Genomic DNA, 26,888 nt, shown 5'->3' with positions numbered 1-26,888 from the left:
AAGTCCCTCAATATCACCATCCAGTAACCTCTCAGATAATTAGAAATAAAGCTTTCTTACCAAACCTTTTCTTCCTCCATTCCTCCTCTGGCACATTGGTTTATTAAGGCAGGGCTACTCATGGTAAGCGCAGAGCTTCCAGAATTCATTTTTTTTCTACAAAGGTACAACAAAAACAACCATTATTAAAACCTGAATGTAAGCAAAGAATTTGCATTTACTAATTCACTAGAAAACCCCAACCTTAGTACAAACACTTTTAAGACCAAATACAGTGCATTTTACTCACTTAAGTAAATCTCCTAAATCAAGGGGATTAATTGGATGAATACACTGAGAAGGATTTGGCAGTTTTGTGAACTTGCTAGTTATGCCAAACTCAACACTGATTGTCTTTTGTTTACTCTTCTGAACGGAGGCCAGCAGAGTTGATGTCAGCAAGCCCCTATCCAGGGCTATGCATAATGTCAGTTATGTTAATTGAGAGCAGCAGTCAGAGCTGGCGTTGTTGCAGAAGGATCCACACAACACTGGGGAGGAAAAAAAATGGATTGTGGATATTTAAAAGATCCTTTGAGCATATTTTAATAACTTAAGATCCTTATTTCAGTAACTTAAGATCAAACCTCAGCTGATTTGCAGAAAATTACAATTCACTCGTGGTTGAAGTGGCAAAAACAACGCACATATTCAAATGCTGGCAACAGCAATTCCCAATCAACAGTGCTTCTAAGAAGTCTGTATGGCCAAACATGCTCTGATTAAATGACTCATAGGATAAGAACCAACCGATTTCTAGACGAATCAAGTTAATTTCACACTGAAACACTGCTATGTTTTGGTACCAGGATCTACAACATTAACAGAAATACTTACACCTATCTGTGTGGGTTGGCTGGTTATTTTTGCTTTCAGAACAAAGAAAAAAAAAAAAAACAGCCTTCTTGAATTCAACCTAAATTCAGTTCTGACTGAAATATTAAATCCCATGCCTCTTTAGTCCTCAGTAACACAAGAAGAAAGCAGATGTTCTTATAGATACTCTGAAGGAACAAAGCAGGAGTCCAGACTTAAGCATCTTCTGCAAAGTTCCTCTGCTTTAGGGAGCAATTTCACACCAGTTATGCAGCAAGAGCATCATCTCCTCTTGCAGTCACCCAAACTGATATGACACAAGGTTCAGAGGAAGATTAAAAGTAGTCCATTCATTTGCGAACTTGGAAGCCAAAAGAATCATTTCAAAACCACAAGGTTGCCATTCCAGAAAAATAATAAATCAAGTATCCCATACTGTCACTGGTGAGCAGTGTACCAGAAGTGTTTATCTATGACTAAGAAGGTATATTCATCACCTTGAAAGTGAATGCTCCACACACAGCTCTGCACTGCAACTTCAGGGTTGAAACAGGAGTAACAGCAGAGGACAGAAAAAATGATACAAGTTACTGTGACACCAACTACTCTCAGAACAACTGATAATAAAGGTTGACACACATCAAAGAGAAAACAAATGATACATGGAATAAACTCAGTTTGTTCCCTCACATTCCACAAGGAAAATAAGGTACAGTAATACAGAGAAGAATGGATGACATCAAAATTCTCATGTCCCTCACAGTCCCAGCCTAACATCTGAAATCACAGATAACACCATACAGCTTCAAGTCCAAATTCACTCCTCAGTTAAACACATGGAGGAGAGGCCCAGCAGCCTGCTGGTACCAGGGCAGATGGGCACCCTTCCTCAGCTGTCACCAACAGAAGGATGGGAAACACCGCCATGCCCAGTGGGCAGTGAGCAACCAGGCACTGCTCCAGCATGAGAGTGGGCAGCACAGAACAACCCAGCATGCTCCCACTCATGGCAGAGAAACAATGTCCCAGCAGCACCCAGCACACAACCCCTGCCCACTGCAGCAGAAACCCACACTGTCCTCAGCGCCTTCTGCCTGCCCCAGCCAGCTCTTGCAGACTGTACTTTCCTCCCCACTGCCATGGGAGCTGGAGGAGCCCCAGCACCTACTGGCACTGCCATGCAGCAGCACTTCTCCTTCACACCTCAGAGGTCAACAGCCAGGAATCAGATTGGCTTCTGCAAAACAATCAGCAATTCTTCATGCTATGCTGAAACAGGCCCACACCGGTCCTAGATCAGCCTTTACCAGGAGCAGCAGGTAATTAAACAGCTGATCTCCACATCACTGACAAGTTTATGGCTATGTCAAATACCAGAAGTTTTTTAAGTTCTAAGACAAATGGAAAACTAGTATTTATCTGCAAATTCCAAGGCCGTAGGCATCAAACATCACCACTACGTCTGTCATCTCCACGAAGAATTCTCAGCCTGTAGCGTCTATCCTGATTTGTTGCTGTGCCAGGCACTTCTCTGAGACTCTCTTGAGAATAAATAACTATTTGTAAAATAAAACCACAATCTTTCTATTAGAGGATATACAAGGAGATATATTTCACAAAGCAGCACGAATATTTACATTTGAACCACTCAAAATAAAAGCTAACACTGACAAAATAGAATTTTATTTGGAATGTACTGCCTTATTATTTGGTCAGAGTCAAAAGTAAACCCAGAAATGAACTCCCAGTACTAACATCCCCAAAAATTAAACTCAATTCAAGAAGCAAAGGAACAGTGTTCAGAGAAAAAAGAATAAAATAAATAATGCTGTTCATATGTGCTTCTTTCTTTATCATCATCCAACCCTTGCTCAGACTTGCAGTTTATGGCACAGGCACTCCACATGACGAAACATGAAGGAGGAAAATAAATCTGTCATCTTCCCTCTTCATAACGTGCAGCCAGGTGCCAAGGCAAGTCAGTAAATATCAGCTTAAGAAACTCTGCTAAAGATGTGTTCTGTTTCTCCATTTGCACACTGAGCCTTGACTGTTGTAGACAAGCCACATGTACTTTAATTAAGTGTTGTCCTGGAGATCGTGCTCTGATTTAATAGGAGGAAGTGGGCAAAAGGCAATTCCTGAACAAAAACAAAGGAAAACAACGTCAAAGACTTCATTTATACCAGCTATGTTTAACAGCACCGTCACTATCTTACCAAGGCAACAGCCTTGAAGAAACATCCATCCTGCCTGTCTAGAGATACCACAAGTGTAGCAAACCTACCCTAGGGCCGTACTAGAACGCCCTGCAAGAAGCACGCAACCCCAAATTTTCCCAGGAGTTACCTCCACAAAGAAAAGCATTTATCTGTCATTTAAAAAATTACCAATTTGCAGTGTCTGACACAATTGCAGTCCATCTGCCTTGCAGTGGATTCTTATGACATAATTGCAGAGAACAGCCTAGCACTGGTAAGCCATTGGCTCAGGAGTGAAAAAGCATTAAACTTATACATATGTATATATATACATATATATATCAGCCCCTTGAATTTTAGAGAAATGATGTTCCCATCCGTTAGAAAGCTGCACAGAAGTTTCATGTCCAGTAACAAGTGCATTTACTCTTCCATTGTTTTTTGCAAAGTCACATCTCCAGGCACACGGTACCACACCTTGATAGCACTCAGCTGCTAACCAGGAGGTTGCCTCTGGCAAACAGTTCATTCAAGTGCTGACTGCACCTTTAAAATGAACTTCATTATTCAACTGCATAACTACAAGTACCAGAACCAACCCTTTATCCAAACAGCTCTTCTGATGTGTTCAGATACTGCAGTTGCCAAGAACTTGGTATCACTGAAGCACACTTCAGTAAAACCAGAGTGAGAGCTCAAGAAGCACATGAGCAGCGTTTCTCCTACCTACAGCTGGGAGCAGCAGGCAGTGCTGGGAGCCACTCCACCCCAAGCCCAGCATACCATCAGCCATCACATACATGCACTGTGCTTATTTCACGTACATTTTGACCTCAACAAGCACATCACATGCCATTGCTTAGCTTTAAGACTTGAAAAATGCACGTGATTCACTAAAGAATGAGGTCTGGGAGGACCTTTTTGAACACATATTTCTTATTCCTCTCCCTGAGGCATCTCACTAAATGCCATCAACTACTGTTCTCTTCAGAAGAGGAGGAAAGTTTTATACAAAAGTGTATATACAAAGACATTTAGAAGATTTTATGTGGTGGAAGTGGCTCAGAGAACGACACACACTGCACGTAACTCTTCACTCTGTATTTGGTGGTTCCTTTAAAACTCTCCAAATAATAGAGAAGTTCTAACATAACTCTTCCCTGACTTCCAGCAAGTGCTGAGTTTGGCTCACTCCCCACATACCCACATTGCTTATAGGCAGACAGTCTATACAGTCCTACATAAAAGATAGCGTTTACTTTTGAAATACATGAGTGTTACATTTCTTCTCAGCACAGAGTCGACTGAAAGGCACAAGACAACAATAATAAAAACACAAATTCACACCAGGCTGAAGCCAAAACACTGATACAGACAGTGTTCTACACTGAAGAAATAAAACCTACTGCGAGATGATGTTCTAAACAGAACCAGTCCTTTATTTTACTGGGGTTTCATTCTCTTTCCACCCCAAAAAAAGCCAAAAGGAAGATGTTTACAACTCATCTCAGATCACCTTCAAAGAAACAACATGAAGAAACCATCATTGAAGAGAGAACGCTGCTATAACACAAATGTCTCTTAGAACTGTTAAAAATGCCAGTATATTGAGACACCAACACCAGGAAAAACAGGTTGAGGTATGTGCACACAGTGTTATATTACCAAAATATGAAGACAGATTTTCCTGAGCTGGTTGTTGCTGTGAAAAATAAGTTAATCAGACTGCTGGTTTAACTTACTCTGTGTGGCAGCAGGCTTTGCTAACTATGTCTGTCAGTGGGGAAAAAAAAAGAGCAAGAACTCACCCCATCCTGACTGACCTGCAAAGCCATCAAGAAATGGAGACTGAAACTCTAACAGTGTGGGGGCAAAGAGGGAACATCTGGGAGCTTTGCTGTCACTTTAGGGACATTACTGTATCAATAAAGAAATTGCTGTATCAATAAAGAAAATGAAATCTTTAATGTCTCAGTGCTCAATGTCTTTGCAACCAACAACTAAACCTCTCTTATCTGCTCAAGTAAAAACTCCATTGTGAAGAAATGCTAGCAAAGATTGGAACAGAACATTTGCAACTGAAGGTTTAAAATGCAGAAGGTGCACACTAAATTAAAAGCCATAGAAGCATTAAGGTTGGAAAGACCACTCAGATCACCTGGTGCAACCACCACAAACACACATCACTCAGCGCAGCGTTTCCCGAGAAGAAACTTAATATTGTTTAGCAGAATTCACAGAGCACCGAGTGCTGCATGCTGGTGAACACAGGCAGAGACCAAAGAACGTCACGGCACTGCTGTCACAGTTACAGATGTCACAGTGAAAGAATTTTGCTTCTCTGCAGACCAAATGATCCAGATGTTCCTAACACTACAAGCACCGGGATTCAGAACCAGGCACTGAACAAAACAACCTATACGTTCCATCAGCCAGCAAGGAGAATCCCCTACCACTATTTCTCTGCCCTTCTCCACTTTCCAAGTTTCTGTTGTTTATTTTTAATTTCTTGTCAACAAAGCAAGCAAACAAAGCACAACACCATCATCCTGCTGCAGATTTATTGCCAGTCTGTTTACAAAGAAAAAAGGGGGCAAAAACTTGCACTGATTTGGTTCACACACTATGATTCCAACTGTGAATCCAACTGCTTTCATGCTAAACCTTCTGCGCTGTGCTCTGCAGTTGACACTATGCAGCAAAACAATGTTGAAAAGCTCTCTCCAAAGCTGAGGAGTATTTATGTTCCCAATCCAGTGACTCATGCAGCGAGCGATTTCTGAGATGAATTTAACTCTATCCACCTCAAACGTCTGAATGTGAGAGCAAACACAAAGCGCTTATTCAAAAGTCACAACAATGACAAGGATTTTATCTATGACAATTATTTTATCTATTTTTTTTATCTGTGGACAGGCTATTCCCAGAATTAACGACATGATGTTCCTGTAAAGAATAGTAAAAATTACAAAGCCATACAGATAGCAAAACTATTTGTTTAGCTACAAGCAACACTAAACAAATTTAAGGGACAATTTATTAAACAAAAGGAAGAGGAATTTTCTGAAGCTTGTATTGAAGGAAAGTATTTTTTCCCATAGTAACAGCAGATTGAGGAAAAAAGAAAGAACGCATTCAGTGCGCAGTGGCCCAGAGTCAAAGCAGCGCAACTGCTGCCACATGTTTTCATGTTCTTCTCTTCCTTCCAAAATATTACAGCCTCTCACAATAAAACGGTCTGTTCTCGTTTTAACTGAGAATAAAAGCTGAGTGGTTGATACAAGCACAACTTCTTCTCCCTTTAATCAGAGCGATCATTTCCAGGGAACTGTAACATGTTCAAATTTCGTCTGCCTGGAAGGGCGTCAGATCTTCTCCCCAGCATCAAAACTATCACCCTGTCAACCTATTATCTTCAGAATCATGATTGTCTCATTCAAGATTGCTGCACAGTTCCACGTCACTGAAGTTTCTCAAGTTGATTTGCTTTTTCTTTTTACTATTTAACACATTTATTAACACCAGGCAAAAGCTGCACTGCTCTAAAATTACCTTTTCAGCCTTCAGTGTTTTTCAGTCATGTTGCTAAGCATGCTTCACACTCAAACCTACATGGGAAAGCTTGCAAGATTATCTTTCCACACAGTAGTCAACTTGCTTGAGGGAACTTGTTCCAGGATATTAATTATGTATCTGTGGAGCATCAACAAGAAGCTAATTTTGATAGCAGCTATTAATGTAGGTACATTATTTCAAAGCTTTGACTCAGACAAGAACCTTGCAATCCACAGGGCAATCCCAGGTTCAGGGTTGACGATGCACCCAGCAGAGGCTGATGGCTCTAAATGCTGGGCTGTGTGCAATCCATACATGCCTCTCACCTCTCCAACTACAGGTCAGGATCCTTCAGTTAAAGTCATGTACAAGCAGAAGCTGTCAGTCACCCTTAATGCATGCACTGCCTGAACAACTGGTCTTTGTCATCTTCAGAACAAAGGTGACAGTCGAGACAGAACCTTCTAGGACAACACTAAGTGGGCACACGAATAAAAGCAGTAGAATTCCTAATATGCTGGAGATAAGCACAACGGGTGTGCTCTTCTCCTAGTTATGTTGTTTTTCCTGAAAATTTATTGTAGGCAAATGCTGAAGCGTTAAAAGTAAATAGAAGTACAAGTAGAATGCCTGAGAGATGATACCAGCACAGCAGCTGCTCTTGGCTCTGCTGAAATCACACAAGTCCTGATAAAGACTGCCAGCTTTCCAAGTTTCTGCAAGCTTCAGTGCTACAAAAACCAGCAAACCTTTGTGAAGGCAAGTTGTACCACACTGATTACACCCACAGAGCTACAAAGGTACGGCACGGCTGTGAGGACACTTAAACCTATGCAGAAAGGAGAATCAATAACAGCACAGGGCACCTTTCTACGTATGTAAAGTTTCTGTTTGTATTGGTAACAGCTGGACATGAAAAACAAAAGCCAGTCTTTTAATGGAAAAAGGGCCTCCTTCAGCAGCAGCCTGTCTGAGACACAACCAACTTACAGGTAACTCAGCCCTACTGCAGTGCACTCACTCAGGTTTGGAAGCTCGAGGCTACCGGTCACGCATGTGATCAGGAAGAACTAAATAAATCTGCTTGTAGCAGTGCTTAGATGTTAACAACTTGACCCAGCAGCCACCAGCTGCTGCAGTGCTCCCAGGTGGGCTCAGCACAGGATTCAGCACCTGCGAGTCAACTGGTTGTTTACACTTCCAGTTTATCACTTTGTGTTGTTCACAGCTGTTAGTGCTTATATATCCACAGCACATCACCCCATCTTCAGCTCTAGATGAGAAAACACTTGCTGTTTGTTTTTACATCCTCTCTGTTACATTCAGGCCATCACAGCTATGTGATGCGCAGCTATTTAGTTCAGAATTCCAGCTATTTTACCTTTTTTTAAGCACACTACCATAGTGGTGACAGCAGACCATAGATTACTGCAGTATCCTTAGTGAGTCCTCTATTTTCCAGCCACACACATCACAGCAGCTCTCCATGCTGTAACAGACCTACAGGCCGTGGCCATTTCTTCATTCCTGAAGCCGCATGACTCAGACAGCTGAAATCCACAGCAGGCCCTCAACATCTCGAGAGCTACAACTGGCTGGAGAACCAAAGAGCCTTGTAGGACCTGGATAGACGGAGAACACCTTTTGCCAGCCAATAAGCACTGACATAAACATCAAAATGTCAACACTTCTCTTTGTGCAGCAAATCCAAGTACTTCTGCCTCTTTCAACCTTTTCTTCCAACACTGCTCTGAATTTTCCAAGTCGTTAAGGACCAAAGCAGTTCCTCAAAGCACAAAGCTCTGTCATACCTTAGCGAGCTCCCAATGCTTATCTCTCCAAGATATAATAAATAACTAAATAAATAAAACCAAGAGACTGATAAAACCAACAGGGCAGGGCAAGGCAAAGCACTGTAAGGCGAGGCGTGGGGGTCACGAGCACCCTACACAGCAGAACACTCGGCTCTGATAGGAAACTGCAAAGAGAGTTCAGTTCGGAGCAGTAAGGCGTTTTGTTCGGTATAACTGGATAATAAACATTGACTGAAAACATCTCAGAAAGTTAACGCCAGCACACACACGGCCCCGCAACGCCGCCCACACAGCGGCCTCGGTGGGAGTGGGACCCCCCGTGCCTCCCCCCCTCCGCCACGAAGCACAACGCAGCCGCTGAATGCAGCCCCCAGGTGCCTCCCCCGCTCGGATAGAGTCACCTTACCGCTCACATTCCGGCTCTTCCTCGGCTCCCGGCATCGCGGCTCGCAGAGCTGACAGCCCGGCCGGGACTCGGTGCCGAGTAAAGGAGCGGGCAGGACGCGGGGCTGTCAGGGCGGAGCTGGGAGGAGACGCTTGTGCCGCCCCCAGAGCCCGCCCCGCTCCACAGCACAGAACCGCCCCGCAGCGCTGCTCCCCGCCTCCACCCGGCACTGACGGCGATAGAGCCGCTAAAGGCAGCGGAACAGCAACTCACAGATGGTAACAGAATCACAGAGTGACCCGGGTTGGAAGGGACCTCAAGGATCATGTAGTTCCAACCCCCCTGCCTGGCAGGGCCACCAAACATACACCTTTACTAGATCAGGTTGCCCATGGCCCCGTCCAACCTGGCCTTGAACACCTCCAAGGACGGGGCATCCACAACCTCCCTGGGCAGCATGTTCCAGGGCCTAACCACTCTCCTAGTGAAGAACTTCCCCCTAACATCCAACCTACATCTTCCAGCAGTACTGCCCACCTGTTATTAAAGAAACCAACTTATGGTGAGGACAGCGATGTTCAAAGACACATTTCCCAGGCATGAAGGCAGAGGGTCAAGTTCAGCAGTGAGAATCCTGCCCTGCTTTCCTGATCCCCGTAACTATTCTTCTCACTCCACCCTCCGTGGCTGCGTGTTGTCCAACTGTTATCCTGCACAGAGATGGTGGTTTCCTTCCTAACACCGAACTCACACCTTGGCATATTTGCAAAAGCTACAACCGAGAGCAGGCGGTTTCCTTTCTGCTGATGACTAACAACTTTTATGGGAACATTCCCTGTATCAGACATTTAAAGGCAAGCAGGCTTAATGCTATTCTCACTCCTAATTATTCTGAAATGGGTATGATGTAACTCGTTTCACCAAAATGATCAAGGAGCAATGCTTACAAACCAGGCTCACATCAAGCAAAAGTTCCTCTGGAAGTGGGGCTTGAAATAGGCCCCTGCCAAATCTGTGTATGGTCACAATGCTGCCCTAGCACCCTTCAGTTCCCCTACTGCAGAGGAAATAACATTCATGGCTCACATCCACCCCAAACCTCTCTCCTCCTCCTGCAGTTCTTCCTGCATCTCTGCTGTGCTCGCCTGTCACAGAACTTGGCTGGGGCACAGAACAGTGCCCAGGTGACTGTACTACCAGGTGGGTTGTTGCAAAATAGTAGAAGCTGCAATCTCTAACCATATGCTGAATGCCTACAGGCTGCTGGAAGAAGCACCATTATGGCTCAGGACTAAGACACAGATCCCTGTGTTCTACCCTCATCTGACATCAGCCTCACCTCTGCAGATCTATTTCCTGTCTAGTTCCTATCAATCTCTCATGCAAAATGAGGATAATATCACTCGTTTATGCCATTTGCACGTCTAGTTAGTTGTGCTCTTGTGACTTTAAAAAAAATCTTGTGAAATACCAAACAACTCTAATGCATCTCACTCACACTGTCAGTATCTGGTTTCATAATCAGCCCCACTGAAACCGGCTGAATCACCTGAGAAACACAGCATTGCTAAAAAGGGGAGCAGACAGAGCAGTTATAAAGGGCTTAGAAAATGCCACTGAAAAAGATGCTCATATTGTGATTATCATTCAGCAAATCACAGCATACGTTACTTTCACCAGGCACTATTGAGCTGCAGTGGAATACAGACTCAAAGACTGCTTTTTTCTAATAGAAAATTGTCCAGATGTTATTCTTTTCCCACTTGTATTTATAATTAGATATAAACTATTACACCTAACTATTAATTAATTTATTTATTATTTTTCAGCACCTCATTTTCACTTCAATGTACCCAAATGTCTGCATTGAAGTAAAATACCCAAATCTGGAACAACTGTGCCTCCAGCACTGAGACGTGGGCAAGCATTTCATTCCCTGATCATGTAGTTAATGTTTTATCAAAGACAGGAGGAAAGAATATTGCCTTCTCCTTGATTTTTGAGGGCAACATGGCCAGTTCCTGCTATCTCTGTGGACTGCCAGAAACACAAAGTTCTCACCCACAGTGCCATGAAACTGAACTTTACAGGTAAATCAGACTTTAAAAAATGGGAATGAAAAGCAAAACCGTATCCTGATGTAGAAGATAGAATCTGACAATTGTTCTGGTTCTTATGAGTCTGGGAAACAGCAGCAGATAACGATAGCAAGTAAAATAAGATAATTTATTGCAGAATGAGAGAAAAATTCCTTCCACTGATCTATAGAACAGCCCTCCACTTCTGACCTTTCAGAAGTAATTCAGGTCTGATCATTTATAGATTGAATACACATATTGTGTGCAATGCACGTTTTATCACTATAACTCAAATGCAAAGTTCTAGGGTTGGTGGGCTTTGGTTTTTCTTTTTCTTTGGGGGGAGGAGGAAGGGGGGGATGGAGGGAAACACTTCAGTATTAAATTACCACAGTATTTAAATGTAAGATAAAGAAAAATAAGGGCTTACTTTTCAAAGTTCTTTTGAGTTGTATAACCCATATGCACATCCCCGTATCAATCCATGACTTTCCACGCTCTCAAACTAGAAGAATTTTGGCCAGCAGTTCTCAAACATCAGGAAAACATTCCGAGGGTACTCATATTTTAAACCAAAGGCATAAAAACTAGAGCAGCACTTCCTTTCCATTTCCTTTCAACCACAAAGTCCCTTGTGTATAGGACTCCAAGCAGAGCACACAAAGAATAGGGCTGCAGAACATCCTTCTAGGTGATACACCTGGGAGAAGTCCAGGTCAGATAAGTAACTTGAAATTCTCTCTTGAATTATAAATGCAACTGTAAATGCACTTAATGACACTTCAGAATGTCTCTGATTTATGCAGTGATAAGAGTAGAATTCAGAATGGGAGACAGAGGCACAGAGAAAAGATTTTGAACAGCATCCTATAAAATCAAAATACAAACCAACACAGCTGATGTATTTGCAAATTAAGCACAATGTATGGAATTCAATTCCTCAATCGTAAAAGTTTTATAGACTCATTACAGACTTTTCTTGTCTTTAAGTATGATTGCACCAGACCAAGCCTGTTATAAAAGCCTTCACTTACCTGAGCAGCATAAGGACTATGAGTAGTATTAAGAACTATCCTTGAGAATATTCATTCTCATTGGAGGATTCATTGAGCGGAACACTGAACTTCATTCAGATGTTTAAATAGGAAAAGGAAAGGGAAAAGGAAAGGAAAGGAAAGGAAAGAAAGGCATAATTATTGCATCTTCATTGACAAAATGCATCCAATGCAGTTCATTATAGCTACATAGTTTGTGTGGACAGATGGCAGTTGACACGCAGTATGCAAGGCTAGGCGAACTTCCACAAGGATACATAGAAAATAACTTTATTAAGTCATATTAAGGCAGTTTTATTTAAAAAAAATCAGACCCAGTCTTCGCAATACAGAACTTTCAGACAAGTACAGTTTCTTACAGTTGCTTCACTATATTAAACACACATCAAAATATCAGTTCCATTTCTAGATGTGGAGTGTGAACAGTGGTTCAGGTCTAACTGTTTGTATGGGGTGCATAACTGCATAAACTGGATAACTGCTTAACTGGATAAAACAACTGGACTGTATTTTAAAACCCTTGATGTCCACACACTTTCATCTAGCAGTAATTAAGGGGATCCGTTCACCATTAACATCATTTAGAGTTTACTAATGCTTGAAAATAGTAGTAAGCTAACCTCTAATATATGTATTTACAGATTTGTTTTAAAAATACTTTTTACAAGGATTTTGGCTGTTAAATTCTTTGGAGGAAAAATAGAGAACTTTTGCAAACTTAGCACTGTTTCCTTCTAGTATGTCAATATATGTAATATTCTTTCTAATTTTATGAATTACTGTGGCTTTGAAAAAAAAATATGCCTAAATTAGATCAAGAATCACATCATTTTCTTCAGTTCTGTCTGTGTGTGTGTATGTACTTTAAAGTGTGGGTTTGTCCTGCTATACATTTTCCATTAAGTACGCTTGCTTTCTTCCAAGGTCATGTAATATACAGCTTCTGCTTTATGCTACAAGGGAACGAAGGAATTGTCTGGTTTTTCCTCCACCTATAAAGGATTTAATTGACTTCCACACAGACATTTTAGTTACAAAGCAATTACGACTTGCAGGATTATACAGCAAATTTTGAGGAAATCAAAGTAAAAACATTAAAAACAACTAGCAACTGCTTTTCTCCATTTTCAAAACTGAGCCTTCTTAGACCTCAAAATGAAAACTTAATTCCTTTAAGTAACACTGAATTTAACAGAACCACAGAATCTTCCATTTAGCCTAGCACAAAATAATACTATGAGTACTAGGAATTTCCCCGGAGGAAAGAAGCATTACCTTCATCTTCCAGTTGCTAAGAAATTGCCTCTTTCTTATGACTGTAGCTTTGGTACTTCCATGTACAGCAGCTCTTCAGCACACAACTTCTGTAACCCTTCTAACCTGTATTTTATTAGTCCAACCACTTTCTCTAGTAAAACTCAATGATGCACTCTGTATCCAGCTTACTTGGATGCTGTGAGTTTGACATTTTTCAGTTAGTGCTCTTTCAAATTCAGAAAACAGGTACAGATGGGCTAATGGACGTTACATTAATGGACAAGAACCTCCAAATCTGACGTGTACGTATGACATCACGTTATAACTCCATATTAAAACAGCAAAGCATGCCAAAGTTCTGCCATCAACTGGTATGTTCAAATAATTGTTACATTTTACCCCTTATAGCACCCTCCTTAATGAATTTGTGACAGCAATTTTGGGAGTTTTCCATTTGGATCTTCAAATGATTATATATAAATCAATGCAAAAACAAACAAAACGATAGCTTCAAAGCTACTCAGCCAAGACCTCTACTTTAATGGTCCTATCTCATGTTAAAATGGGTAATATAATGTAACAATTGGCAGTGTCTAATTCTCCTCTACCAAAATGGATTGAGTATTTGAGGTATTAGAGGTCTCCCTCAATGCACTTTACTTCCCCTAAAGTAACCTCCTGGTAGCAGAAAATGAATATGGATGAGACGAGTCAGAGTTTGACTGTATGAGCAGAACTAGCAAAGGCACACTGAGGTGGTGTCCTTCACTGTTAGCTGTTACCATTCTGGCACTTAGAATTGCAGTCAGTTACGCAGCTGGAATTTACCTGAAAAGTTCCTCTTTGGAAATAGCAGCAGTAATTTGGGTAAGTGTGAACCCACCTGGCCACTGCAGGACGAAGGACTCACACGTTCCATGCCCTTAAGACAAACATGACCAGATGTATTTTTTGGGTTTGTTTGTTTGTTTGTTAACGTAACACTAATAATAGCATAGTCTCTCAATCACTTAAGTAATGATAAGTACTGTGAACTTTAAAATATCTCACAGGCTTCTGTTCAGTGGTTGGCTCAATGAAATTATGAAGATAGGAACCAAAATATTTCTAGAAAATAGTTTCTCCTGAACAAAAATTTCTTGATCTCACCTTTGGTTTTTTTTATCTTCCTTCCTAAAAACTTCCTGCTCTCATTCACTACAATACACCTGGCATCAGAAATGTCAGCATTTGACATTAGAGGCTGGAATACAAAATTTACTGAACTCAATATTCCAAGCAATTTTATGCCCAGTTACAAGATTGTGCCTAATAAATAAGGTCGCTTTTTATTATGACATCTATAAACAGTGTAACATCAAGAAATTTAAGTTAGTAATAACACTGAAATGTTTCTCATCTATTCTTCCATGCTACGTTTTTCAAATCATCAGAGACTGTTTTAAGCCCAGCAGGATCAGATTTACTGGCCATAAAAATCACTTAGGAATAACAGGTCATCTTCAGGGAGTATTTGTTCCTTCAAGTAGATTTAGTGCTGGAATGGCGTTGTGGTTGAAGCACAGAGGCTGCTGATAAAGTGGCAATGCATAACTATGTACTGATGTATTACAAAGGAGCAATTGCCTGCAGTTCATCAGTATGGATATGGCAGTGAAGTTCTGCTTTACATATTCCAGGCACTAAGAACTTCGTGGAAGTGATTACAGGAGGTTCTTCTTCCCCTATTAAAGAAATAAAAAAGGTGGTTCATTACTCCAAATACTGACTTTGTATTTGTCCAACATTTTAGAAACAGTGCAAAGAAAACTTACAAAGGCCACCTGGATCACAGTGCCTCACTGAACCAGAGTCTGAGTGAGGCACAGTGGTATTTTTAGACAGGGACAATGAATGAGAAAACACCAGAAGTAATTTTGGTTTCCCTGGCTGTTGGAGCATCAGAGTTAAGATTCATCCCTATCAGGTAGTGCTACAACATTCAACGTCTGTAGTCAAAAGATGCAGACAAGTACGTATGTGACTTGAGATTTAATTACTGAGAAGACTGTCTCGTTCAGAGACCACTTGGCAGCTGAGAGTGCTGTGATGGAGGGGAACACTGGTAAAGCATTCACACAGAGAGGCATTAATCTACCTTCATGGATATTTTGTCTGTAAATTTTCCCACAAATATGTGAGGGAAAAAAAAGCTGACTTAAAAGATGACAGGAAATTAAAAATATAATATGAAATGTGAAACAAACAAACAAATTTTATGTCTTATACAATTAAATCAATATATCTGTATTCTTTCCACAGAAAGTTTTCAATTATTTTTTATTTCTTTCCCCCTACAGACTATATAGCCTACAGCTGCTGCATCCATCAATGAATATCTGTCTGTTTCCTCCCTAACAATATTATGGCACCAAAGATGGCTTAAGAATTACCTGGATAATGAAAAGAGTGCATTTAGGTAAGATAAAATTCTACCAGGTTAGCTCACTGCCAACACTCATTCAAGAAAGCAGAACAGATTATCAGCATCAAAATGCAATATTCTCCTGCTGTAAATACTTAAGGAAGAAATGTTCTCATCCTACAAATGCAATTGCTGGAACATTTCATACTGATGTAGCTGTGATGCCAATTCAATGTGTTCAAACTGGTATGGTGAGATCAGCTTTTCACATGGCCCATGGCAATATTTATTCCATCTAACTGTAGGCAATTACATCTTTGTATCTCTTTTTGAGAGTTTCCTGAACATTTAAATTCCTCCAGTGAAACCCTTTAGTTCATTCCTCTCAGCTCTATATCCAGTGAGCCTAACACAAATCTGAAGCTTAAGTTAACCACAGTACAGAGCATATCCCTAAAGGTTCTGATATGTACTGGAGCAAAATCAGTTTAGATGTATAGCCTTTGTTTAAGCTTTGCTGCAGTGCCCTCCTGATTAAACCACACAGCTGCCAGCTCAACGTGCCAGCTGCCAAGGAGCCTCTGGAAGAAAGATACAATCTTTCTGGTAATTAGGTCAATTAACAAAAAGTGGCTTACTAATATGATCTTTATGAGATCTTACTTAACTAAGGATTTCCTTCCCGCCATATGATTAATTTTCCTAAAGTTACTTAGAACCTATCTTTTTTGACCACCTGTATGTAATACTTACCTCCCTCTGCTGCTTTCTATGTTTCCTTGCATAGTATCTTTAGTATTTTAAGATGTTTGAAAGTATTTTTTAAAACACCGTTGTATCTTACCTAGACCTGATGATGAAGAAACACTTCCTGTGATGGAAGACGTTTCAGTTTGATCTGTCAGTAGTCCTTCCATTAAAGGTAAAGACAGTTCAGATGAAGGAACGGATGAATCATAGATTCCAGAATCTCGAGGCATATCTTTAAGATTTGAAGCTTTAACAGCATGTAACAATGGTCGAAGAACAGAGCTGCCACCACCTTGAATGTCCTGAGTTTCTGTGTCTTCTCCAAGATTTAAGTGCTGAATTATACAATGAGAGTCTGAATTTCCAGCTGAAATAATATTTACATCTGTTTTCAGGTAGAAATCATCATCTGCCGCCTGTTTATTCACTAAGTCATTTAAAACCAAGCCTGAGTCAAATTTTTCCATGACAGGCTCCGAGTAATGTAAAGGATGTGGAAGGAAGGGAATAAACTGTTTCTCAAACCAGTCTGGTTCCTGATCAATGAACTGATGCATATTACAAATGGCAACATAAAGAGACCTACCAGATTTGCTCCTGAAATAATTCCTTTTACTAACGTTAACGGGAAACACCTCTGAATCCTGCACACTAAGGTCTCTGGAATGTAAATGTGAATAAAGCTGAGGCAGATTGTCCATGAGTTTGTATTTTGTACTTAGATCCAGAATACCAGGAATGTCTCCCTCGCAGGAGTAATCAAAGTAGACTGCAATGAACTTGCAGAGGTCACTTGAATTCTGCTTTGCTTGACGAAGCTTCTCTGCAACAGTCAACACAGCAAACAGAAAGAGTTCTCCTTTCCCCACATCTTTGGTTACTCCTCTGTGTTTCCAATTCTTTTTTTCAACAAAGTATTTCATTCCCTTGGAGCACACGATGATGATAAACTGAGACTCGTTTATTTTTTTAATGAGCCATTCTTTCTGACTTTCTTTACAAATCTTCAGATCTTCCCACAAATCTAGAGCCACCTGGAAAAGGAAAAGCACATCCCGCTTGGTATTTTTATTACGTATTTCTAACAAAATCTAAATAATGTATTATATTTAACCAACTATTGAGAATTAGGAGCTTAACTATGCCTTGTCCCTGATGCAAATGCAAGCTGCTTTAAAAGAGAAATAAGCAATAATTAACTCAGCACTGGTAGAGAATGAACTAGAATCAGTGGTACTATTTCAGTAATTATTCACCATGCTAAACATTGCCTGTGGACTGAATATTTCACTGTGAAAACAGTGAGCTGCTAAAGTAAACAATAAAAACAACATAATACACAATTAAAAACCACCACAACCTCAAGTTGGTTTTTTTTTGTTGTTGTTTGTTTGTTTTAACTGAGAAATACCTACTTTTGCCCTGATATCTCATCTACATCAGAACAGAAAACTTTGCCACGTCAGAAGACAGAATAAACAGATGCCCTGAACAGAAAGACTCGTGAAGACTGCTACCACACAGTCATCTACAGAAAGAAAGTAGTCATGTATGAGGAGAGAATTCACTTTACAGCTGCTTGGGAGATGCTCTGATAAAGGCACGATGAGGTAGTTTTTCTATGGCTTTTCTTTTTATTTCTGTTCTTCAGGAAAATCTTCCATCTGTGAGAAAAGATATCAGTACTGTCCTGTTATTTTAAAGGGGTCTCAAACACCACTTATTTTGTTCCTTATGAGACAACATTCCAGTTTCACTTGAAACCAAAATTGTGTAAATATTCTGTTTGAAATGATGCCTGATGTCATATGTTGCAGGCTATAGTTCTAGTGGTAACAGCCCAACTCCGTGTTATTCTAAAGAGCTATGGTGTATTAGTACTAAATACTAATCTAAAATGTACTAATCTCAAAAGGAGTTTGCTATTTACAGAACATGTCACCCAAACCATTTCCAGCATTTGAATGAAGGTTGAGGCATTGATCACTTTCATGTGCTTGGCCACCAGAGGTCAGACTTGCTGTAGAGCTGAAAAATCATTTTCAATTCACACATTTAGAACCATGGTGTTAGGATTAAATTTCAACAAAAAATAACTATTAACTGTCTTGTTTCCCACAGTTCTGTATTCTGTGCAGGCTAGGATCTCTTTCTTTTCTTAACTGAAGAAAATGTATGTAATATGTAGAAAAGTAACACAAGTTATGTCAGTGTCTCCTGTGGACAGAAATACCCCACTTCTATCATTATGAGTTTTGCAAATACTCTTAAAAGTAATTCTCTTAACAGCAGAAATGTTGAGCTTACCTCACAGCCACAGAAGTCCTGAAGAAAATAAGCAAAGCACTGGATAACATTAATGTGTTTCTGGCAATCTTTACTGGAATAGCAGATGAACACTTTTGGCCGGGGGTGAAGTCTTTCCACAGGGAGACCTGCACCGTAAGCTGAAGATTCTGAGCTCTCCTCATCTAGATGGGAATATATATTCTCTAAATTGGAAACAAAGAAAAAGAATTTATATTATTAAGGTGTTCTTTTGTTTTTTGAACTTTCTAGACTTTGAACTAAAGAAAATAGAAAATAATTTTTTCTAATTCCTTTTCTGCCTGAGAAGGTTGCACACCCTCAATCTACCGGCTTCTGAGCTGTTACATATGTGGAACATACGTGGAAAGGGAAATGTGGGATTGTATTGCTGCACAATTCAGAAAACTCAAGAAAGTTTTAGTTTATAAGTAGAATGAAGTTGATTCACCTCACTGTGAAAGAAGCCTTGCAGATATACTGTCACAAAGAGCTTCCTGCAAAACTAAGTCCTTTTGAATACTAAACTCCAGGAGTAAAGGTCCTCTCAGAATATCATACAGCATCTCTCTGGTATGTAATGGTTTTGAGACCTGGCATGCATTTGAACTAAGACAAAATTAGCATAGTTCAAAATAGCTGTGAGTGTTTCCTTCCTTGGATGGATGCATTTACACTCAAACGTGGGTGCCTCGCACCAGACTAACTCAATATAGCTCTACAGTTGATTAAACTAATTTTGAATAAAACGTATCTATTTCAAAATATAAACTTTGCCCCAGGGATTTCTTTTTTTATTAGAATAATTCATCAGGAATAACTACTCTGGAACAACTCTCTGCGCAGTCGTATCCGCAGTGCTTTGTCTTTTTGTTGGAACTGTGCTAGTTGTGAGCAAACGAACAGCCACAGAAGACCAGAAGGTAAAAGGATTTAACCCAAATGGCAAATAGCACTAGCAGTGTATCTCATTTCCAAAATTCAGATGGATAACACAGATACGTGGGGCTTGGGGAACGTAATCGCTTTTTCCATATTCCTGAAGCAGCACGATTCCTTAGATTCTACCAAAAAATGCCAACTGATTTTTAACATCTCAGCGTAACAAGCACAGCTTGCCAGCCCTGCACACAGTGGAGAGAGAAATCAGTGAATAGAGATGGAATCTAACTTACAGAAACATCTGCAACTAAGTTTTTGGAAGAGTAAGTTTAGGGAGAAGACTTAGGATGATGTGTAAAGGCAACTTTCAGGACAGCAAGAAATATGGAACAAAAGACACAAGTAGTATTCCAGACAGTGCTGAGAATTACATTCATGTCACATGGCTTTCCTTTCTTCCAGTTAGATACTTTAGAATGAAACAAGGCAACGTTTAAAATACAGTTTACAGTTTCGTTTCTATTCTACCCAGGTCGTGCAATACTTTGAGAATTAAACAGAAACCCTAATTAAAAAATAATTTCCATCAGTTCTTCAGTTCTCTCCTTTCTACACTGAAGCTCAGATTTGTAAGGTAATAGCTCTTCTGGAAACAAACCACCATCGCGCACTGAACTAAGAATTTCCTACAAGTTTCAACACAGCATCAAACGTGGAAAGGAAAGAGAAAGAGCTGAAAAAGAAAGTTCTTCAGGTAAAGATATTGCTAGAATAATACTACTAGCCAGGACCCTGTACTTGCATCTTTACATCCATACTGAAAAAGCCCTCTTACCTTGCTGCTTTTTGCGGCACATCACAGTGAAAAGTGTTGCAAACGCCGAAATGACAACTAAAGGGACTGTAATGGCAATAGCTCTTATTGGTCCAGCCCATGGAGAATGTACTTTGAAAAACAAAGCAGAATTAGGCGTGTGCTTATTAAATGAAATCAATCAAATCTTTACACTGCGAATGTAAAATTGTTGCATCAGATCATTATCAGGTAATTTGCAAATGTACAGTAAATTCAAACAAGATGTTCTGCTCCATTTAAAATAGGTTTTATGCTTACTGTCCTGATAACTGCAGCATTAGAGCAACTAATGTCAGTAACAAGTGCTTTCTGCATACTGCCCCCTCATGGTGAGGGAGTGAGTTATATTTTTAACGGGTTACACAAGAATCATTTCAGCTGTTTCCATTCCAGAAAGCTCAAATAGCAGCTTCCTACAAAGACTTTGCATCAGTCCATTGTGTCTACTGCCTTCCCCTAGGGCTATGCTTTAGGTCTGCAGTTATACTGAGAAATCCTCATTTAATTTCTCAATGATAGGCCAAGCATTCAACCAATAGATTTTGCATATTGCTTAATTTCATTTCAGGGCTGAAGTGCATAGCCAGGTAATGTGTTCAGGCTGCACTAATAGTTTCATTACATTACTTCCACACTACTGCATGCACTGTTTGTTCACTATTAAGGTACAGATTATGAATTTTCATATCTATATGAATAACAAAAGTGATGAAACCACAACTACTTCCACTTATATCTTTATCTAAACTGCACTAAATGTAAACATATAGAAAGGTAGATGCTTATATATAAGCATGCTCTCTTTTCATTTGGTCAAAAGATCATACCCCATTTGCATTAGCAGTCTTAATTACAGTGAACAGTTATGCCAAATCAACATTTATTTCCAAGACAATCTAAATTCATAAGGCATAGTATTTAAAAAGCAATGTTCATACCTGGTTTTAGTGCATAGTGCATTGTTTTTCTTGTTGTATTGGTGTCGTCGACCAGCTTTGGAAGGCAAAAGTTGAATTTTATTTTGTGGAAATCTCATTTTATTTTCTGCAGTATTGAAACAACTATAACAGCTTCCACAACCTGATGAGAAACTTACTGTTCAAAAAGATACGGTTAAAGAGCACCAAAAAGTACTAACCAGTGACCTCATTTGTCTTTGGCAGTACGTAGCTTATTGTCCTGATACTAACTTTACAGTGCATGTATTGTCATCCATCAAAAGAGACATAACTTTCAAGCATAGTAGAAAATGGCCCAGGCTCAGAATTCCACTTGAAGGCACAACTGAAAGCACTATGCGCTTAGAGAAGCCAAACTATGGAAAGGTCAAGAACGATCTAAAACCTTTATTTGGCCAAGGTACGTCAGTAGGGATGACTGAAGTTACGAAAGACTTTGACTTTAATTTCACTTAATTCCTCCATGAATACATTCATTCTGCTGCAGTACAAATGACTCTGTAAACATTACCTCGATTATATAATCCCCTGGAGTTACATTCTGAAGAATACAACTTGTAGTATCCGTGTTTTGATCCTACATTAAAAAAAAAACAAAAACAAAAAAGCCCCAGAAAATACTCTTAAGTACATACTCATACTTTTTAAATATAATGTAAAACACATTCATATTGATTTAGAAATGTAGGGTGCTCTTCTGTATTAGAATATCTTAAACCAGCTCAACTAAGTCTCTACTCAAATATGCAAGGACTACAATCCTCTGCTTGCAAAGCTAGAATATGATTAATTATCCATTAAAAAAAAAAAAAAACAAACAACAAAGCAGTTTTCAAAGGTTGTCCACTGAGATCAAATTTGCCATTGAATAATAACCAAAGGTAAGGAAAACAATACAGCAAATTGCAGCACCCATAGAAAGACATCTAGAAAATCAAAGAGAACCTAATTCTACACTCAAAGTGAAATGAGCAGTACCCGGTGATACCATCTCAAATGGGCAATCTGTCCAGTGGTAAAATTTGGTGTGGAGATAAAAAAATCACTTAATTGGAAGGAACATTTAACAAATGTCATAAGATGCAGTTTGAAGTACTGATCAGTTGTATAACAAGAGATAACAGCCTCTTCTCATTTGCTTACAGTATTCAGAAGCACCGAGCACTCAACTGTTGTTTTGATTGATGGGTGCTATCACAACACAACAGATACTTACACAAATAGCACCAAATAGTTTAAGATTTTCAAAGTGATCGCATTCTGTAATAAGTTTCCATAAAACCTTTTGAATGATTTTTCTGCTTTTGAGAGTTGCAAAACACAGTGACGTACCTGCTTGCAGGTCTTTTGCTTGAACGGCCCTTCATGCTTCAGTTTGTAATGAAGAAAGTAATATCTAAATCCAAAGTTGTGGGGAGCATGATCAAAAGACACATGCATATTAAAACCCTGCTGGGTAACATTCAGATTCCGTGGCTTCCAGTCTGTCAGAGAAAACATTCATAAACTGGCAAGTGACTCTTCAAGGGCAGTAACTTTTTATAAGTATACAGAAAGTGTTATGTTTTACTTACAAGGTTTGCAGATGAGATTTTCTGGCTGTAGCAATAATTCACATGCTGAAAGTACAGGTAGAAGGTATTAATGACAGAGCATCCACATGCTATGCGAGCACAAAAATAAAATGCAAATGAAGGAGTTATTTCAGCCTTTTAAAGTCAGTACTCCCATTTCTTTTCCAGTCTGTCATATGTCCAGAGTGAATAGATTTTGCAAACCCAGCTTCTGTGTTATGATTCAAGTCCTTTCTCATCTTTAAATGAGATACACAGGGTTAGTAAATGGAAAATAGTAATCTTTAGTGGGACAAATATCAACATTTTACCCAAATTGGTGCTCACAGTTAGAGTCTATTTAATTCTATTTAGGCATTGATGAGTTTACTCAGTAGGCTGCAATAAGAATTGCTAATTGCTAAGTAATTCTGAGAAAGTCAACTTGATTGGTTGCTACCTCGTTTCATATGCCTTCATCTGTACCTACCCCTCTGCATACCCATTTACCCATTTTTGAAACTGATCTCAAAAGCAAAGACAATTTGAGCTTGTTCACAGTGTCCAGAGAAGGGAAGAAAAGGAATGAACCTCTTTCATGAGTCAAATGTTCCTGAGAACAAAGACCGTAATCCTGCTGCAGGCAGATGTCAGGCAGTTATTGGCCTTTCTGAGACCCTCCCTCTAGCTGGTGGTTAATATGACTTATACTCTACAGAATAATCACTGGAATTCAATTTCTTTCTCCTTAAAACCCAGCTCTTCTTTCAAAGCCTACATCAATAACTATCTTAACCCAGACTCCCCTGACATTATCGTGTTTTACATGAAAAGCTATTCTTTCACATCAGAAAAGCCATTTCTGAAAACAAAACAAAAGGAGGGGAAAGAAATGGCATGCAATACTGCATTGTATGCAATACTTACGTCGAGTTCGGAAAAAGAATGGGTGATAATTACTTTCATTTTTAATGGAAGGAAAAGGCACAATCTTTACAAAGTAATCTGTTTCAAACTTCAGATTTGCAAAGGGATTAGATTCCATTCCCTACACAAAAACACAAGATTGAAAAAAATTTAGTTAAAGACATTTCCCTTCAGAATAAGCCCAAAGATCTGCAAACGTGAGTATTAGTGAATACATTCAAAAACTTTTCTCTCTCCCTCCACTGCAACATTAAGGGAACTTCACACAGAGTTGGGATGAGGACTTGTTACAGGTGTAACAGGTGTAACCTGTACCCCACAGTCACCCCAAACAATTTTGTGACAGTTTCAGGCCTCAGGAAAGCTCCTAAAGAAGGGGAGCAGATCTATCTCCAGGTCAACAAGTGTTCATTAGAGAACAACAGCATTGGGAAGCAAACTCCATCCTAGTAAGCATCACATTAATTACATATCTATCTAAACATACATACAAATTTATAAACAGCATATAAAAACGTTCAAGATAACACACACAAGCAACAGTGAAGTATTTCTTGAACAAAAGCACTTACTGTTCTTTTACAACTTGGGCTGAGCTGCTTTGGATCTCTTAAAATCATCTGCTGACATTGCCTTCCCTCTGATTTCAACTCTTCAAGTATTACTCGGAATCCTCTCAGGTATTCAATCCCTGCAAACAGCAGAGGATTTAAAACAGACTAAGATTTCAAAGTGCATTCAATGATATTTTACGTGATGATATGAAGATAGTTCCATTTCTCTTTACATCTAAATCCTAACCCTCACATGAAATATGTTTGTGTTTTAATACTTGTTATGACGTCAGTTCTTCCCACATTATCTTGCCTGTTTAGAATTCAGTCTCTGGCATAGGCTGTAATTACCACACACCAGTGTAATACTTATGGCAGAGGGACTCCCATTACAGCTGAGGCTTCCAAATTATCACTGCAATATAAATAATCAGTTCCTTCACCAGCAATACACTTTATAGTAACTTTGTACTTCCATGATTTGCAATACAACGTAACAGTTTGCTAGCAAATTACAGGAATACATCTTCATAACATATTCATACAAATTTTCAACCATCACTTTAAAGGGAAAGCAGTTATTGCAATCTCTTTGTTACTAGAATAGTGCAGCTTAACAGAAAACTTGACTTAGAAGGAATGGAATCTATTCCAGTCAGTTCACACGTCCAGTTATCTCTAAGTAATGCCAGAACTACACCCATTGTTTTCAAACTCCTCTAACAACCAGTTCTCAGCACAGCCTTTGCATTTCTTTGCAGTGTTCTCATCATGGCGTTACTTAATGAAATGACTGAACTGAGTCATGGTGATAGAAATGTCACAGCACAGTATCAGTGTTATGCTGTGACAGTTTTGTGGCTCAGGTGTCAAAGTCACTGCACAGTCCTTCAAGACTAATTACCATTACTCCATCTAATTCCATACATTAAATAGCATTACATATGGCAGAACCCATTTATCTGAGGCACAGACGCTATTTTTGTAAGGTAAATGACAGAAGAATCAACACAGATTAACCTGATTTTATACTATACTTGTAAAAAAAAAGAAATAAAAAGCCATCCAATAGATGTATTTCTTATATGTTTTATAATCTTATTAATCTTGTGTAAAGGAAGGGCCATGCCCAATGTGTTCCTAACTCTCCATGGAATGAAAGCACTGTCTGTGCTTACATGAAGGCCATGAAAGTGTCCAGTCTCTGCATCACCCAAGATGTTTCCAAAGCAGTTCTGCCTTCGTGATTCTCAGAGGATTAACCTCTGATCAGACAACAGAGAACAGAGTCTTCTTCAATGCTTCTGAGCATAATTTAGTTATTTTGACTGATACCGATCAGCAAGAATTCATTATACCAAAGACATGATGAATTAGTTCACTTTACTACTTACCAATGGCATTTGCTGTCCAAAGTATTGTGACTGCAACTTGTTCATAACATGCATACTGACTGATTGTTATATTCTGCACATCTCCAATCACATGCTTTCCCACTGAATTCAGGTAAGGAGTGCAGTCTGAAAACACAGAGAAATAGTGCTCTAAGAGAAACATATGAGTTCACAGAATCCTCAGAGTTGGAAGGGACCTCTGAAGTTCATCTAGTCCACTCCCCTGCAATGAACAGGGACATTCACAGCTTGATCAGGCTGCTCAGTGCTTGGTCCAGCCTGGCCTTGAATGTCTCCAGGGTCAGAGTTTCCAGAACATCTCTGGGCAACCTAATTCAACGTGACTCTTGTGCCTCATTAGAGTAGAATTTCGAAGATTATTCAGTTTCCAGCAAGGCCCACATTTATCCATGTGAATAAAGAAGTTAATTTCTCTAACATTTCTTCAACACTGAGCAAAGTCACGCATACTATTTATTTTGTAAAATAAATAAATACCGCACAGTAAATCAACATGAAGCTTTTGTCTTAGAACAATGAAAAACAGTTCAAAACTCCAGAGGTCACTGAGCACAACCACTTTGACCAGCTGCCAAAGCCTCATTTCCTGGATGCCAAAGAAGCAATTTCATAATGCCAGAGCAGCCTGTATCATGGGGTGTAAAAATGGCATATTTTGGAAATCCCTAAAGAGCATTTATTTTCAATAATTACTCCAAATGTAAGGACTGTCATTTAATTTGTGCACACACACAGCACAGAGCAAGAGAACGCTGCTGAGTGGCCAGACACCGGTCAGCAATGACCATGTCAAGTTTTAGAACTGGTGCCCAAGAAGAACCACAGATACTGTCTGACATTGGCTACTTCTCTGCCACCCATTCCGTACTGATGCTAAACCTGAAAATCCAGATATAACACATATGGTTTGCATTTGCATGTGCAGCTTGTAAAAAATAAATAAATAAAGTGCTATAATAAACCAATACAAGAAACTGGAATTTAATTCAGATGTGTGCTCCCTAAACAAGGGAGAAAATAGCTAAGTAAAAAGTAGTTTTAGAAAATGACTCTTCTGCTCCAAACAATGATGGTAAGTGGT

General features: G+C 39.5%; 2 protein-coding genes across 3 annotated transcripts in view; both read right to left on the bottom strand.

Annotated features, from left to right (window-relative positions):
- ARHGEF3 (Rho guanine nucleotide exchange factor 3) overlaps positions 1-8,986 on the bottom strand; it is a 92,602-nt gene extending 83,616 nt beyond the window's left edge. Inside the window, exons 1-2 of the mRNA XM_015875027.3 lie at positions 8,832-8,986; positions 61-156 (exon numbers count right to left, since the gene is read on the bottom strand). Of these exons, the coding sequence (XP_015730513.1) occupies positions 61-156; positions 8,832-8,866 (131 nt within the window). The 5' untranslated portion in view covers positions 8,867-8,986. The remainder of the gene's footprint in view (positions 1-60; positions 157-8,831) is intronic.
- Positions 8,987-12,197: 3,211 nt separating this feature from the next.
- The window catches only part of IL17RD (interleukin 17 receptor D), a 52,490-nt gene continuing 37,799 nt past the window's right edge, over positions 12,198-26,888 (bottom strand). For both annotated transcript variants that reach the window (XM_015874880.3, XM_015874879.3), the window contains 11 exons: positions 25,787-25,912; positions 24,411-24,529; positions 23,839-23,959; positions 22,933-22,977; positions 22,691-22,842; positions 21,870-21,935; positions 21,338-21,392; positions 20,379-20,489; positions 18,662-18,846; positions 16,449-17,388; positions 12,198-14,924 (listed from right to left, as the gene is read on the bottom strand). In XM_015874880.3, the coding sequence (XP_015730366.2) occupies positions 14,809-14,924; positions 16,449-17,388; positions 18,662-18,846; positions 20,379-20,489; positions 21,338-21,392; positions 21,870-21,935; positions 22,691-22,842; positions 22,933-22,977; positions 23,839-23,959; positions 24,411-24,529; positions 25,787-25,912 (2,036 nt within the window). In that variant the 3' untranslated portion in view covers positions 12,198-14,808. The remainder of the gene's footprint in view (positions 14,925-16,448; positions 17,389-18,661; positions 18,847-20,378; positions 20,490-21,337; positions 21,393-21,869; positions 21,936-22,690; positions 22,843-22,932; positions 22,978-23,838; positions 23,960-24,410; positions 24,530-25,786; positions 25,913-26,888) is intronic.

This window comes from Coturnix japonica, chromosome 15 (assembly GCF_054131305.1).
Source record: "Coturnix japonica strain WE chromosome 15, WE-NBRP24, whole genome shotgun sequence".
Lineage (NCBI taxonomy): Eukaryota > Metazoa > Chordata > Aves > Galliformes > Phasianidae > Coturnix > Coturnix japonica.
This window is presented reverse-complemented; position numbering and strand designations above follow the sequence as displayed.